At 42.9% G+C, this 15,319-nt stretch overlaps 1 protein-coding gene across 1 annotated transcript; it reads right to left on the reverse strand.

The window, feature by feature from the left end:
* Positions 1-3,232: 3,232 nt before the first annotated feature.
* Positions 3,233-3,556, reverse strand: LOC123001882 (G protein-activated inward rectifier potassium channel 2-like). The gene has a single exon (XM_044389569.1). It carries the CDS (start codon positions 3,554-3,556, stop codon positions 3,233-3,235), a length of 324 nt encoding a protein of 107 aa, XP_044245504.1.
* Between the last annotated feature and the right edge of the window lie 11,763 nt (positions 3,557-15,319).

The following is a 15,319-nucleotide window of genomic DNA, read 5'->3' on the forward strand; positions in this document are numbered from 1 at the left end:
CCAAAAACATAAACAATTTTATTAGTTACATAAAGTTGACTTATAAACAAGTAGGTTTTCCAGTTGGAAAGCATATTGGGGTGAGTGGAAGTGAGAATCTGAGGGTCTCAGCAGCCCTTGGGGAGGTCATGCTTCCAGCTGAGTCTACCCTTTTCTCCAGATTAGGGTTCACTGTGGCAAACTGTAACCCTTTAGTTCAAAATTCTTATCTGGCTATCAGATCCCACCATGCTTTTATGGAAAGTGACTCAAATACACCAAACAAACAGATCAAAATATCAAGTTGAGAGTGATCCTCATTGGTTATGGGTATTGTTGCATTAAAATAGGCTTATTTATTTTCATAGCACTTGATTTCCTAACAAAGTGACTGTGTGAATGGGGACTAGATATGGTGGAATAGAATGAGTAGAAATTGTGGGCTTATCTTTGTCGTACAGTCTTAATGAAAAACACCATTCAATACTTGCTGCTTAGAAAATTCAGTCTTAATGAGCTTCTTTCAATTCCAAATTTTAACAGTTGACACAAAATACACTGTTAAACTGTGTTATCAATAATTGTAGAAAAATAGACATGTTTGATAGGGACATTCTAGGAAAAGTTTCTTCTGGAGCATCCTTGTTTAAAGATTCAGAGGCTCACGTTACAAAAACGAGATTTGGTTCATGTTCTGTCTCCAACTACATTGACACCAAAGACAATGAGAAATAGGGAGAGACCTCACCCCCGGGTGCCCTGTCACAGATAGAGAACTAACACGTGTGCATGACCAAAGGGTTGTAAAGTTTCTTCGTTCAGTTGTGCTAAAGGGCCCCGAACTGCTCTTCCAACCAGACAACAGGGTGTGTGTTGTCCTTTGAGCCTTAGTAATGGATTAAAAAAAGGCCCACTGAGTCGTCAAGAGCTAAATTAGCAGACTTTTTGCAGCCCGTGCTTCATCTTGCTTTGTGCTACCATGCCTTGCCCTGCAACTCTGGGGGTGCTGCAGGGTTAGCGCACCCAAGTTGAGGGCGCCTTTCATAAGGCTACAGCGAGGTAAGGCCACAGTACCTCCCCACAGCCTGGCAGGAAGTGTATGGGGCTCCCTCCTCCTCCTTGACTACAACCTCCTCCTTGGATTGTGTGGAAAGAGTAAATGATTCAACAGATATTCAATGCAAAACACGAAATGTTGGCAAATAGGAAAGGGCTATGGCCAACGGTTTTGTTTTCAGTTAAGTCCAAGTGCCAAGAAGCAGGTGTCCTGATGCGAGGTCTCAGAAGTGGGAGAAGAGAGAACCCCCCATGTTAAACTGAGGAGCCACATGCCTTATCTCTGGGACATGCTTTTTAGTAGACAAGGTCCCCAAACTATAGCGAAGGCCTGCGCGATCTGGTTAGGGAAGTCAAGGGCAACAGGGAGTGAGTGATAGCTAGTTTGAGTTCTTTGACCTCCATGGCACAAAGCCTCAAACCAAGCACAGCCGTAGCAGCTGAGAAGGAACTTGAGTTCGGTCAATGAATATTTATGATGGGTGACTGTTTTAGGGAACAAATAGTTTAAAATTGTGAAATTAATGTGAAAGATCTGTTACAGTGCAAAATTTCCACCTGCCCTTGAGATTTTGTCTGACATTCTCTTCCATTTATCTTTTTATTTGAATGTTTTTATCTTGAATTTAGAGTTTTAGTACAAAATGCCTTCCTTCTCTTTCTCTCTCTTAATCTCTCTCCATTTATCTTTGCAGATTAAAATAAATTAAGGCTGCAGTTTTTTGCTTGTTTTCTTCTGATTGGGAGACACTTTGGATTTGATTTCCCACCTGTGGCACGCTCTAGAGAGATTTTGTAGTCGCCTAGATTGTTCTAATCTTTGACTATTGAACTCTGGTCATTTCACAATAATAAAAGAATACGAATAATAATAAATACAAATGCAAGAAATGCTGATGGATAAGCTGGCGGGGACAGGAAGAAAGCCAGATGGAGTCAAGGTGTGTAAAGTGAATGATTACAATATATGTCTCCTACTACATGCCTTCCATGAGTGTCATGGCTTTAGACCCAAACCATCTTCTGCTCAATTATCATGTCTCATTTTTTAAGTCTGTAGTTTCTCACAATCACAGAGTGAAACAGCTGGAGATTCCATGGTTTTGCAGAAGAAGAGTTTCCCAAACTCTTGTACTACAAAGGGTGACAGCTCATGTGAAAAGCATAAACACATCGTTGGTGACATGCCAGAGAGTGTCCTCCCCCCTGGAATATTCCCCCAGGCTAGTCAGTGAGGCTCCTGTTACTAAAAAAAGAGACCTCAATTTTGTAAACATTTCACAGTATATCAACATATTTGTGGTGGGTTTTGCCATGTACTAGACCTCCTCACTTCCCCCAGACCTATGGCTTATTAGATTCAATGAAAGGATCAGCAAGGGAACAGTGGGGTACCCAAACACTACCAGTCTGGGACACAGAACAAAGGCCATGCACTAAGGAAGGGCCAGTGGTCAGTGGGACCAAAGAAATTAAGGAAGTGAAGACATCAGAACAGAAATGCCTACTGTACATTGGGAATCTTTTTTTTTTTTTTGCATCTTATTTCTAAAGTTATATATCTAAACCTACATTAATTATACATTTATGTACATTATTTAGAAGTTCTGTTCTACAGTACTTTTGTACATGCTGGGTTTTATTACTAACTGCGAAAAGAAAGTAATTACATAAGGCATAATATGTACAGTGTTTTGTCCTTACCTGACCTGGGTCCTATCACTGCAATACCTGTATGGGGCAAGCACCTCACCCTGTAGATGAAATTTATTTGAATCTATAAAATTGAGGGTTATACGCTATGTCTCACTGCATGAATAAATAGGCACCAGAGACCTAACTTGTCATATCCCAGGTAAAATCTTTGACACACTCTTCGAGTGATCTGGTATTGTACAAGACATGCAGGTAAGCAGCTTAAGTCCCTAGGAGCTGGATGTGTGGTATCTAGGGAAGAGAGCAAGCTTGGGCCACAAATGAGGGCACGTTGTACCTTAACCAAATCCGTGTCTACCTTGTCAATCTGAGTAACTGAGAGAGGGCAGGTAGATATTTTACACCTTGAAGATTTGTTTTCTGATAATGTCAAAATTAAATATAAATAAACAACCAAGTAAGAGAGACAAAAAAGAAAGAGAATGAGAGACAAGAAAAGGTTGTGTGAGGGGAGAGGAGAAGGAGCTGCCCGGCTAGGAGACTAAACTTTGGATTCGTTCTCTAGGTTTGCCACATCACCATTCCTTTCTGTTTGTTCCTCGAGGTTCTTTTCTTCTTCTTCGGTCTCCAGTTCTGCATGTTGGTTGAGTTTGCTGGACACAGACCAACTCAGGGGCAGCTCCGCCCTGCTGGCTAGCTCAGCCAGCTCTTTGGCACTGAGAGATGGGGTGCTGGTCTCATAGGTCTCGTGGAAACTGTTGTAGTCGACCTCATAAAACCCGTCTTCCAGCGTCAGGACAGGTGTGAACCGGTAACCCCACAGGATCTCACTCGTGATGTAGGAGCTCCGAGCCTGGCAAGTCATCCCTGCAGAGAAGGGAATGGATGGAGGCTTTAGTATGTGTGAGTGTGGGCTTTCCATCAGTGCGGAACTCAGTGAGCTGGGCTTGGCTGCTGGGTGCAGCCGGTCAGACCGTGTCCGGCACAGGGTGCTGCAAACGAGGCGGTGTTATTCATGTTGTAGACATACACTAACACGCACAGGAGCCTGTGGTGGAGCTTTCTGGCCTTCCGGGGGGAGTTCCAGGGGCAGCATGAGAAGTCTGGCTCACATTAAACTACACTTGCCTGCAAGGCCATGCACACACACAGGAAAGCATGTGTGCCCATGCACACAGGTGCACACTCACGTGGTTGTGCCTTGTCCACTTTTTGCTCTGGGAGAAACGGGAGGCCATGACTCTGGTCTCCTGTTGCTTTTAGAGGTCTCCCGTTGCTTTTAGAGTCTTACTGAGACTTGACCATTCTGGCCACAGACCCAGGATGAAGTTTGGCTTATGGAACTACACCTAGGCTGTCTTTAAGCTGAACGCCATGGATTACTGTTACTGTCCTACCACCATGCCATGCAGGCCACGACTGTGGCCCCCAAATGAGGTTGGAAAGGATGCCCACCTGACTTTGAGCTTTCCCCGGGCTCAGCGGGGATAGTTATTTAGACTGTGTAATAATGTAGTGCTTTAAAGGCTTTCCCCCTTCTTCTTAAAGGGAAGAAGCCCTTTCCTAATTTGCACAGAAATGCCATATGAGCTACTGGAGCCCAGGAGTCAGGAGCAGCTTTATTTTAATATGAAATGACAGAATGAGGGAAACTCCACCCATGTCCTTAGAGAAGAAAACTAGGTAACTGGCTTGATATAAAATCTGGGGAATGCATTGGTGCACTGCTCAAAGGGCTCTCTTATGAAACTTCTCAGGACATGGAGGCATCCACTGAGTAGTTCCTGCAGGGATGACTTCCCCATTAGCTAAGCAGGCCCAGGGCCTAGGGCCCACAACATTTTCAAGGACCCATGAAAATTCTTTTAAAATCAGAAGAAAAATGATAAACTTTTAGGTAAAAGAAAATGTTAATATAATCATCTTTATACTAATCTGATTGTAAAATGTAATATAATTAAACCATTTTTGGGATACACAAAGGTAAAACTATCTAAGACTCACAAAAGTCGTACTGTGGCCACTGTTCGTTCATTCGCGAAAACAGCCAGGCAGTCAGGATGTCATTCACTGGGACAGCCAATAAGCTGTATCAGCCAACAGCTTTGTGCTGAATGCAGGTGGAGTGGGGGAAAGGGGACATATGTAGGGGCTTACACAGAGGGATTCAGAGTTACAGAATGTTCTCAGAGCATTGCACTTGGTCCTTGTCTGGAAGAAGAAACCAGAGTGCCAGGGAGGTAAGTGATTCACCCCACTCAGCTGTCAGGGCCGGAGTCAGCATAGCCCTCACTCCAGCCCTGTGCTCTTCTTCTTTGTCCCCAAACTGAATGCTACCCTCTACAGTGTCTCTGCCGCTGATCCACAAAAACCCCCTTTTATGCCTCTAAAATAAGTTTTGCAAGACTTCTGGGTATTGAAAAGAAAAGAGCACTGTCTTGCTTTTATTTCTCAACCAGTGTTTCTCTTCTGAATTGCCAGCTCTTTATCTGTGTTTGGGAGTGATGGGGGAAGACAGGTGATAGCAGGGATATGTAGGCTCAGAATGAGGAATACATAGGAAGTCAAGGGGAAAAGGTGATAAAGTAACTTTAACTTTTTTTTTTTCATAAAGGAAGTACATGTTTATTATAAAGTGATTGGAAAACAGAGCTAGGCAAATAAAATCCACCTAGACCTTCAGTTTTGGCTATATAAACACATGTACATGTATATAAATACACATATATAAACCAGAAATAAAAAATACAATTATTAAAATTAAAATCTAAATGGATATTTAACATATTGAAATTGGCTGAAGAGAGAATCAGAAATTTGGGATGTTGGTATCAAGAAAAACACTGGATACAGGCAAGAGAATGTCCAAGAGACAACACATGTCTGTGATTTAAGCCCCCGTCACGATACTTTGATATGGCAGCCTTAGGAAAACAAATACACTTACTGAATTCTATAGGGACAGTAAAATATCTTTCCATAGTACCATTTTAATGGGATTGTTTAATTTCTGTAATAAAAAGTTGAATAAGCAAGATTTAAAGAAATGCTCATAGAATCTTTTCCAATTTTTTATTCACCTTGTGGTATCCTAACTCATTTAAAAAGGGATTAAAAATACTATTAATGTATTTGCCCAGCAGTACGATATTAAAAAGTTCCTAGTTGTAAGTTGATAATCTTTATTCTTTTCAGAAAGATTCCTGTCTTACCTACTGGCATGGGTTCCAGTCCATTCTTTAAAGATGTGATTTTCATTGAACTTGAAAAAGTAACAAAATAAAACCAACAGAGTTCGCATCATAGGAAAGGCAGAGCTGCCAAGATTCTATCCGTGTGTATGTGTGTTGTGCTTGTTTTCCATATCAGGACGATCATCACAGAGTCCCCCTGCAGTAGGATTTTTAGTGAGTAAAGTTCTCTCTGGAAAAAGAGATGCCTCTTTTGGTGAAGAGCGAAACGTAAGAAATCTGGTTGGTCTCTGGTTCTGATCGCCTTCCGCTCTCTAGGCATTCTGGCTGTCTTGCCATTTGCATTTGTACCTTTATGCCTGTGTTCATCTACCTGTTTTATCTAGAAGAGCCTTCCCCCAGTGGGAGGCAGCTCATCTGTGAAGAGCTAACTCATTTATCATCTCCTTTCTGGAGCGCTCCGTGACTGACCAGTGCCTACCAGAACTGTTGAGACCAGGGATCCCCAACACTCCAGTGACACCTTATCCTGTCATTTGAAATTTCCTCCAAGTGTCTGTTTCCCTTGTTGAGTTGTGATTGCACTGGGGCTCGTCAGTCTTATTTATGTCCATGTTCCTGGAATTTACCACAGCCCTTCAACATTGTAGCTTCCCAGCAAATACTCATTGTCAAGTGAAAAAACTCAACTTAGGGAAACTAGAGAAAAGCCCTTTAATTAAAATTGTTGATGGGAAATGTCTGAGATGTATTGTTAAATAGAAAGATGGCTTGTGAGTCCTTAGAAAAGAAAGGGGGAGGTTTCTGCTTCCAGCATTATGCCAGTCTATCTGTGAAGGACCCTCGGCTAAAATACAAACTAGGTGCTGGAAAATGACAAAGTCCATAATTTTAATCAAAAGTAATTCCAGTTAAAAAAGTAAGGGATAGGACTTCTGGTTCTGGCGAAGATGGGGTAAGTGCAGCTTTTCTCTCCTGCTGATTACAAACGACTAACTCCTCTAGACAAAACCTTCCACCCGAAGACTCTGGAAAGTCTAATATTGCCAGTATTAGACTGGCAAGAAGATGGGGAGGAGTACCAAACGTGAACATTGACTTCTTAGGGGGTGTTTCTTGTTTTTCCATTTTCCTTTTCCATCATCTGGCTTTAACCTGAGAGTGGCCCCAGCACAGACCTGGGCAGCAGGTGCTGACAACAAAATCTCAGGGAGAAACCCTGTCCTTCTGACCAGGGCACTGGGACAAGGTACCCCTCAGAGCTGGAGGATGAAAGTGGGGAGTCCCTATCAGGTTCCCCAGCTCCCAGTGCCGCCCCATTGGGAACTGCTCTGCATGTGGCACAGGCACCAAAAGCCTGGGGAAAATCTTTCTGGCCAGAAGACTGGGAAAGGGGATTGTGGACAAAGAGTTTGTGGTAGCGTTTTTCTCGTTTCTCACTGGTTTACTCTGAAAGTGACCTTGAGTGTGTGCAACCACGCAGAGCACAAGTGGCTAGCGTTCAGAGGGAAATTCCGTCCTTCTAGACAGGAGACCGAGCAGGGGGTGTGGGAGCTGAAAATGTGGGGAATCCTACAGAGGACAGAACTGGGGAAGAGAATTCTGTGAATGAATTCTGTGCATGAGCTGATACAAGTCCTGAGCTTTGCATGCACAGGGCAGAAAACAAGAAGAAAAGGTGAATTTCAGAAATTACCACATGTTTCATAATATACAATCACATTTCTAAACAGCTTCTGTCAAAGAAGAAACTCTACTGAAATTCAGTAATACTTGGTACTGAATGATATTGAAATTCTAAATGTCATAATTATGGGATACATGGGAAGTGAGAAAAATGTATAGGTCTAAATGCTTATATTAGAAAAGAAGGAAGTCTGAAAATAAATGCGCGGAATATCCAACTTTTTTTTTGCATGGTTTTGAGCTTTATTTTATTTTATTTTATTTTTGATTTCATTGTTCAACTCTTTCTTTTTTTATTATATTTTTTATTATATTATGTTAGTCACCATACAGTACATCCCTGGTTTTTGATGTAAAGTTCGATGATTCATTAATTGCGTATAACACCCAGTGCACCATGCAATACGTGCCCTCCTTACTACCCATCACCAGCCTATCCCATTCCCCCACCCCCCTCCCCTCTGAAGCCCTCAGTTTGTGTCTCTGAGTCCATAGCCTCTCATGCTTCATTCCCCCTTCTGATTAAGAATATCCAACTTAACGTAGAAAAAGAACAGCAGGGTAGAGAGAGGTTGAATCACTATGTTGTGCACCCGGAGGTAACGTAACATTGTATATCAGCTCTACTCAAAGAAAAAAAATTAAAAACAACAGAATGAACCCATGGGAAATAGGCAAAAAAAATCCGTGTGTAAATTAATAAAATAGAAAACAAATGAAAAATAGAGAGGATCGATAAAGGCAAACAATGGTTTTTTGAAAACTCTAAGAGAACAGACACACCTCTGGTTAAGACTGGTCCAGCTTACATCTCTGGGGAATCTGTCCTCACGACCTCAAAAGAAATGACACTGAGTGTCGCAGTTGTCACTGCAAGATGGCATGAGGCAAGGTGGTACTAGGGGAGGAAGAGGTCTTCTGGAGTGTCCTTAGGTCCACGCATGCCTTTGCCTTTATGCTTGGGAAGGCAATGCTTGATTTTCATAGCAGTGTTGTCTGGTCTAAGTTATTTCCCCAAAGCCCAAAGCTGAGTGTGTGTGTGTGTCTGCGTGTGTGTGTGTGTGTGTGTGTATCTTTTTAAAAACTATTTCATTTCATAATTTCTCCACTGAGAGCTTCTCTGTTTGGATCTCTGGTTAATCTTCCAAGAGTTTCACCTGCAGGAAAGTGATTAGAAACGGCCCATCTCACGTATGGCATGGTGCACTGGGTGTTATACACAGCTAATGAAGCATCGAACTTTACATCGGAAACCGGGGATGTACTGTATGGTCACCAACACAATATAATAAAAAATCATTAAAAAAAAAAAAAGAAACGGCCCATCTTTTTGGTGGCCATTTTGCTTCTTGTGTGAGCCTATGCAAGAGCAAGGAGTGGAGGGGAGGGAGCACGTGTTATTGGTGGCGGAAGCAAACCTCGCTCCATTCAGAAGCCAGGGAACCAAGCTGCGGCACAGCTAAGGAATCTGTCATAGCGACTGAGCAAACATAGGGTCAGACCCAGCAAGATGAGGATTTAACAGGCAAAGCCCTATTTTTAGATTCCCAGCAGCAAATTATGATGGGAAATGTTTTGAGCAGAATACCAATATGATGAAAACCATCCTCGAGAGAGAGCCCCTGCATGAAGCCAGAGGTATTCACTCCGTAAACAGATAATGCATCAAAACTGCCCAGAGAACATGATTCCAGTAAAACAAGATGGATATAAACCACCATCACCGCTTTTGAATACTGTAAAATTAATCAATATAGGTTGTCAATATTCAGAAACAAAGAATTCACCGTAGATATTTTGTCTTTTTATTTCAGATACTGGCTAAATGATGGGATGTTTCTCTTTACTCCTTGCTATTCTCAGCAAGCACTGCACTGAATTAGCACAGTAATAAAGTGCTTTGCACTTACATTTATAAGTGTTTGTGTGGGAGAAGACTGTGGGTGATTTACCAAGCCCGGTGTCAAAAAGAAGCAGTATAGTGTAATTTCTGCCATAGTATAATAATAATTTTAATTCAGTAGGTTCAGCCAACTGCTGATTATTTAAATAACAAAGAGCCCGGCCTTACACTCAAGTTAAAAGTCCCTTTAGTAAACAGTTGTATTTCTTCTGTTACCCAAATATTGGAGGGCCAGTGAGGTTCACCTCCAGCTATGCAAAAATACATCGAAATGTGCATTTTCTTAATGTCTAAAAGAAGACATTCTCTATGTGTACTCCTAATTCTACTCTCACAAAGTAGTTGATAAAATCCACAAAGTAAGTATTGAATTATATAATAAATGCTGTTTATTGAGTGTTTGTTGTCTGCCAGACACAAAATGCTTTACGTGCATTAACTATTCGATTCATACAGCGGCTCTGTTATGATGTCTGTCCTGCATATGAGCAAACTAAGGCAAAGAAAGATTAAGTAATTTTCCTGGAAAACATGGTGTTATGGACTGAATTATGTTGGAGCCCTAACCCCCTAATGTGACTGTATTTGGATTTCAGGGACTTTAGGGATGTAATTAAGGTTAAGTGAAGTCATAAGGGTGGAGCCCTAGTTCCATAGGATTGGTGTCCCTATAAGTGGAAGAGATACCAGAGAGCTTTCTCTCCTGCACGCACACATGAAAAAGGCCACGCCAGAATGCCACAAGAAGGTGGCTGTCTACAAACCAGGAAGAAAGACCCTCTTAATTTTTTATTCTGTTTTATTTTATTTATGTATTTATTTATTTTATTTTATTCTATAAAATTCACTCTCCTTTTAAAGTCATATGAGTTTCTTCTGGAAGGAAAGAGAGTGATGGTAGGAGATTCTCTCATATGATCCGAATAAATCATCTTTTAAAAGAACTCCCCAGGTGCTGTTGCCCTTTTGACACTATCAACCACAAATGCTTGAGGTAAAATTAAACATTTCTTTGCACTTCTTTTTCATCTTAGAACATTCCCACTGAGGTAGTATAATCAAAGTACTGTGTTCAAAAATCACTTGAATTCATTCTTTTTTCTATGTGACTATGTCATCTATTTTATGTCTAGTTAGGTTCATTAGTTTCTATATTTATTTCCTTTTAGGATTTGCTTTTGTCATCCTTTTAAAAAGATTGTAAGTCATTTAAATGAGGTGTGTCTGGTTGGTGGCCTGGGGCTGGCCCCAGAGTGAGTGTGTGTGGGTGTGTGTATGCGTGCCTGTGAGTGCACTGTGCACATATATTAGTGTGTGAGTGTGTATGCACATGCGTTTTTGTGCTTGTGTGAGCTACCCTCGTGTGTGTGCAAGTGTGTGTATTCTCAAGTGTGTATGCAGGAGTGTGTGTGGACAGCACGGAGGCACTGGCAGGACCAGTGGGGAGAGGCACCCAACAGCTTCTGACTCAGGAGCTTGGTGAGCCCTTGGAGCCCAGTAGTGAGGCCACGTGACATCCCAAAGCCCTTGTGGGAAGAATAAGGAGGCAGGATGAACATGGGCCACACCCCCCCTCACCAAACGGCACGCAACCCACCCCAATTCAGATGGCTCTTAAGGTGGAGAGGGGAACTTTTTGAGTGACAGTTTGGATCTGAATTAACCACATTTAAAGCTGGAAGTGACTAAGTTGCCTTTAATTGGAAATGTATATATATTTTTTTCTACTAGGAAACAGGGAGCTTAAGAGCAGAGTGAGTTTCAGTCGCAGAGAAACAAAAGTCAGTTCTATTTCTACTTATCTGAGTGTCGTGTCTATAAATTATAATCTCTCCTTGGCCATAGTTTTAAAAAGTTGGCTTAAAATTCTTAGAACTTATCCTTCCCAAATAAAACAAAAAATGACATTTATAATGAAAATGCCTTCATCTTGGAACAAAAAAGCAGAGTCTGTGACCCTGAGAGTGCCCTCCAGAGGGTTTATAAAGCTCACGTGATTCTATTACTCTTTGCGTAGTTGAACATAAACATCTTATTTCAACTGACTTTAAGATTCTAGTAAAAAACCGAGACCTCTAAGTCTTGTGTTTGAGAATTAGGACAATACAGAGATGGGGGTGGGATTCAGTTTAGTAAGAGACTTAGGATCTTTTTGATGAGTAAAGGACATCCAGATGGGCCATTCTGATGGACCTGTGGGCTCTTGTCCCAGCATGTTAATTCACTGGTGTTAAAAATAAGTTTGTGGGCACCTGGGGGGCTCAGTCAGTTAAACATCTGTCTTTGGCTCAGGTCATGATCCCAGCGTCCTGGGTTCGAGCCCCGCATCGGGCTCCCTGCTCAGCGGGGAGCCTGCTTCTACCTCTCCCGCTCCCCCTGCCTATGTGCCCTCTCTCACTCATGTTCTCTCTCTGTGTCAAGTGAATAAAATCTTTAAAAAACAAAACTAAGTTCGTGTTTTTGAGAAGACTAAAACTTACATGAACCACTGACTACATTCTTTGTGGGGCAATCAAGAGTTAAACGTAGTTGAGGCAAACTCTAGATGATGACGTCATCCTCCTTACTAGCCCTTCACAAAGCCAAAACCTCAGATGGAGCCACTACTTCCACAGGCAACTGATTGGCTGTTAGGTCGTCTAAGAATGAAGTGGTCTTGGAGCTCCTACCACGGGCAAGCTCCTTTGGTTGGCTCTGCAGCTGACCCGGCTGGCCATCTCCTCCTTCTAAGTCCTCTTGGCCTCTCCGTCCTTTCTCTGGGGCTCCGAGGTCCTCTGTCTATACTGTCTCCTTGGTTGATCTTGTTCATTCATGTGATTTCACGAGCTGCTGACTTTCTAACCTCCCAAACCTCATGCCTGATCTCCAAACCCATACACTCACCCCCCTACTAGGCAGCTTCCCTTGGAGATCTCATTCAATGCCCTTAACTGAACACGTGCAATGTGTATCACCTTTTCCTCCAAACATGCCCCCCGCCCCAGGTTCCCAATTCCACTCAACGGTACCACGGACATCCAGTCAATTCATGCATATGATTGATGCCACATCTGCAATGTATCTTGGATCTCAGCTTCTTTCTCTCCCCATTTCATCGCCACCACCTTGACCCATACCATCCTCATCTCCAGCAGCAGTTCCGCCTTCTGCCTTTCTTCTCGCCTCTCTTTTCTTTTCCTGACACTAGAGTGACCTTGGAACAAAGCAGATATGATTATATCTATATCTGGCTCAGAGCCTCTCAGTGACTTCCTATTGCTCCTAAAATAAGGTCCAAAGTTCTTATGCCGTCTTCTGGGTCTCTGCTCCCCTGCCTGACTTGTATGCCTTCCTCAGGGGCCGTATCACCCCCTCCAACAGGCCTTTCCTGACGTCCGCATGAGTTAGGTCTCTTTGTCACACCGGCCCATCACACCCCACCTGTCCCCTGTGAGACTTCTTGCTGATAGAACATAAATCCCATGATAAGCATGGGCTGTGCCTGGCTTGTGTTTCTGGAGCTGGGTGCAATGTGGGGCATAGTAAGTGCTCAATAAAAATTTGGGGAACTAAAAAAATAAGAGGAAATTACAAAATATAAACAATATTACTTACACTGATGACTCTTGCAATGGCACAGATCCAGTTGGAGAGAGAATGCCCTCGACTGTAAAAATATAACGGGTGGTCAAGGCTGCACATGATCAAGGCTAAGACAAGCAGCCTAGGGAGAGCCCCAGCTTAAAGACCGTGGGGCTGGCTGCCTGGGAGGGCTCCCAGACAAAGATGCCCTTAGCTGTGCCCCAAAGAAGAGGTAGGAGGGCACTTCAGGTTAGTGGGATCCCCTATGTGTCTTGAAGCCTCCGTGTGTCACTCGCAACACAAGTTCTGGACTAAGGTGATCCTAGGTAGAACTAGACACTTCCAGAAAAGCTCAATTTGTCATCCTCTGGATACTCCTGGCCTCAGGTCACTTAGGTGTCTAGACCACTCTTTCCACAGATTTGCATCTAGCCAGCTGTCTGGGTGTCTGTGAGCACAACTCAGTGAGGGGGGAACGCTGGCTGACGTGCATTTGATTTGGCAAAGGTACGAAGCCATTAACACCTATTAAACAACCTTTAGTTCCCAAACTGAGATTTATCTCTGCCTCTAAGACGCATGTGTACAACGTGACCCTTTTTAGCAACTGGACGGTTTACATGTGGGAAGAGAGCAGAACATGGACAATCCCTCCTCCTGACTTCCTTCAGGCCTGTGGATCTGAATTTCAGAAGCAGGCAGAGACTGGAGTTCAGTAGCTGAAAATTAAGGAGCGCTTAGGCCTGGCCTGACATTTTTTTGCTTTTTCATAATGGTCTATGTTTTTGCTATGTTCGTTAACTCTGCACCTCCAGAGACACGTTTCGTCCATCTGTGGTCTCATACACTTTCCACTTCCTCAGAGGACCCATTTGTACCTCGCTTTGTTTGTAGCCTGTTGGAAGGAAGTGCCTTGGGAGAGGCAAGTACCCCGTTATCTCACTTAAACGTGGACTGAAAACAAAGCACCCAAGTCATAGAAAAAGAGATCGGATCTGCGGTTACCAGAGCGGCGGTGGGGATGGGGGAGCTGGGGGAAGGTGGTCCAAAGGGACAAACTTGCAGTTATAAGATCAAAAAACACCAGGGATGTAATGCGAACAGGATGACTACAGTTACCACCATTGTCTGGAATGGTTGAAAGTTAGACAGTGGATCCTAACAGTTCTCATCACAAGGGAAAAACCCTCCCCCCCTTTTTCCTTTCTTCTTTTTAGGGTATCTGTGTGAGATGGTGAATGCTAACTAAACTTTGGTAAACATCCCACAACTTATGTATGTCCACCCTAACCTCACACTGTCCTGCATGTCAGTTATATCTTAGTGAAACTGGAAAAATAAGGAGATGCTCCGAACATGTTTGAAACTCTTCCTAAAGTTGACAGCATGCCTGCAAAACAGCAACCAAACTCCCTGTCCTCCCTCCTGTCCTCCTGTTTCCAGAAAGATTCCAAGGTGCCCTTCCCACAGCAGAAGAATTGATGGACACAAGAAGGAGCAAGTGTGAGAACCCGCCACTGCAAGAAAACAGGTATTTTTCTTTAGAAAAACAGACTCTAACGGATTTTTAACCAAAACAATGGACTTTCATTTATTTTTAATTTTTAAAAGTAACCCCAATGCCTGATGTGGGGCTCGACCTCATGACGCCGAGATCCAGAATCACACACTCCACCAACAGAACCAACTAGGTGCCCCAACAACGGACTTCTAAAAACAAATAAGATCTTTACAGACTGATTCACAAATTCAGTGCCAGAAAGGTAATATACAGAGGCAACGTATTTATGAAAGCAAAGACATCTTTTTATGGGCTGTTTAATAAATGCAGTCTTAAGTTGAAATTTTGGGCAAATTTTGGAAAAGCTTAGTCTGCAGCCTGCATGTTTGTAAAGGTTTGGACGCTGGTGACGTTGGATTGACTGAACCACGTGCCGTAAGTGAGCTTTTGTCCGACAGATTCCGGGGCGTCGCTACCTAGGCTGCCCTGGAGACACAACTGCAGAACACCGTCCCTTTTCTAACAGCGGCTGCTAGGCTCGAAAACATTATGTGGGAGGCACTTAGGAGACTTTTCTAGAGATTCCTCATAAATCTAATCCTGTTTTACTCTCAGAAATGTCTCAAGATGTCCATAAATCTAGCAATAGCTACAGCCTTTCTTGCGGTCTGCTAGAATGTCTTCGTTCTTCAACCAACCATGAATGGTTAATGAAACTGTTGGCATTCATTACTACTCTAGTAATGAACCTGCATCCTTTCTTCAAATTTGGAATCTTTCCTGACC

The sequence above is a fragment of the Ursus arctos genome, unplaced genomic scaffold, assembly GCF_023065955.2.
Source record: "Ursus arctos isolate Adak ecotype North America unplaced genomic scaffold, UrsArc2.0 scaffold_4, whole genome shotgun sequence".
Lineage (NCBI taxonomy): Eukaryota > Metazoa > Chordata > Mammalia > Carnivora > Ursidae > Ursus > Ursus arctos.

Bases quoted from the DNA above. Each gene is read 5' to 3' on its own strand.
- LOC123001882 (XM_044389569.1), bottom strand. From the start codon at position 3,556: ATGACTTGCCAGGCTCGGAGCTCCTACATCACGAGTGAGATCCTGTGG.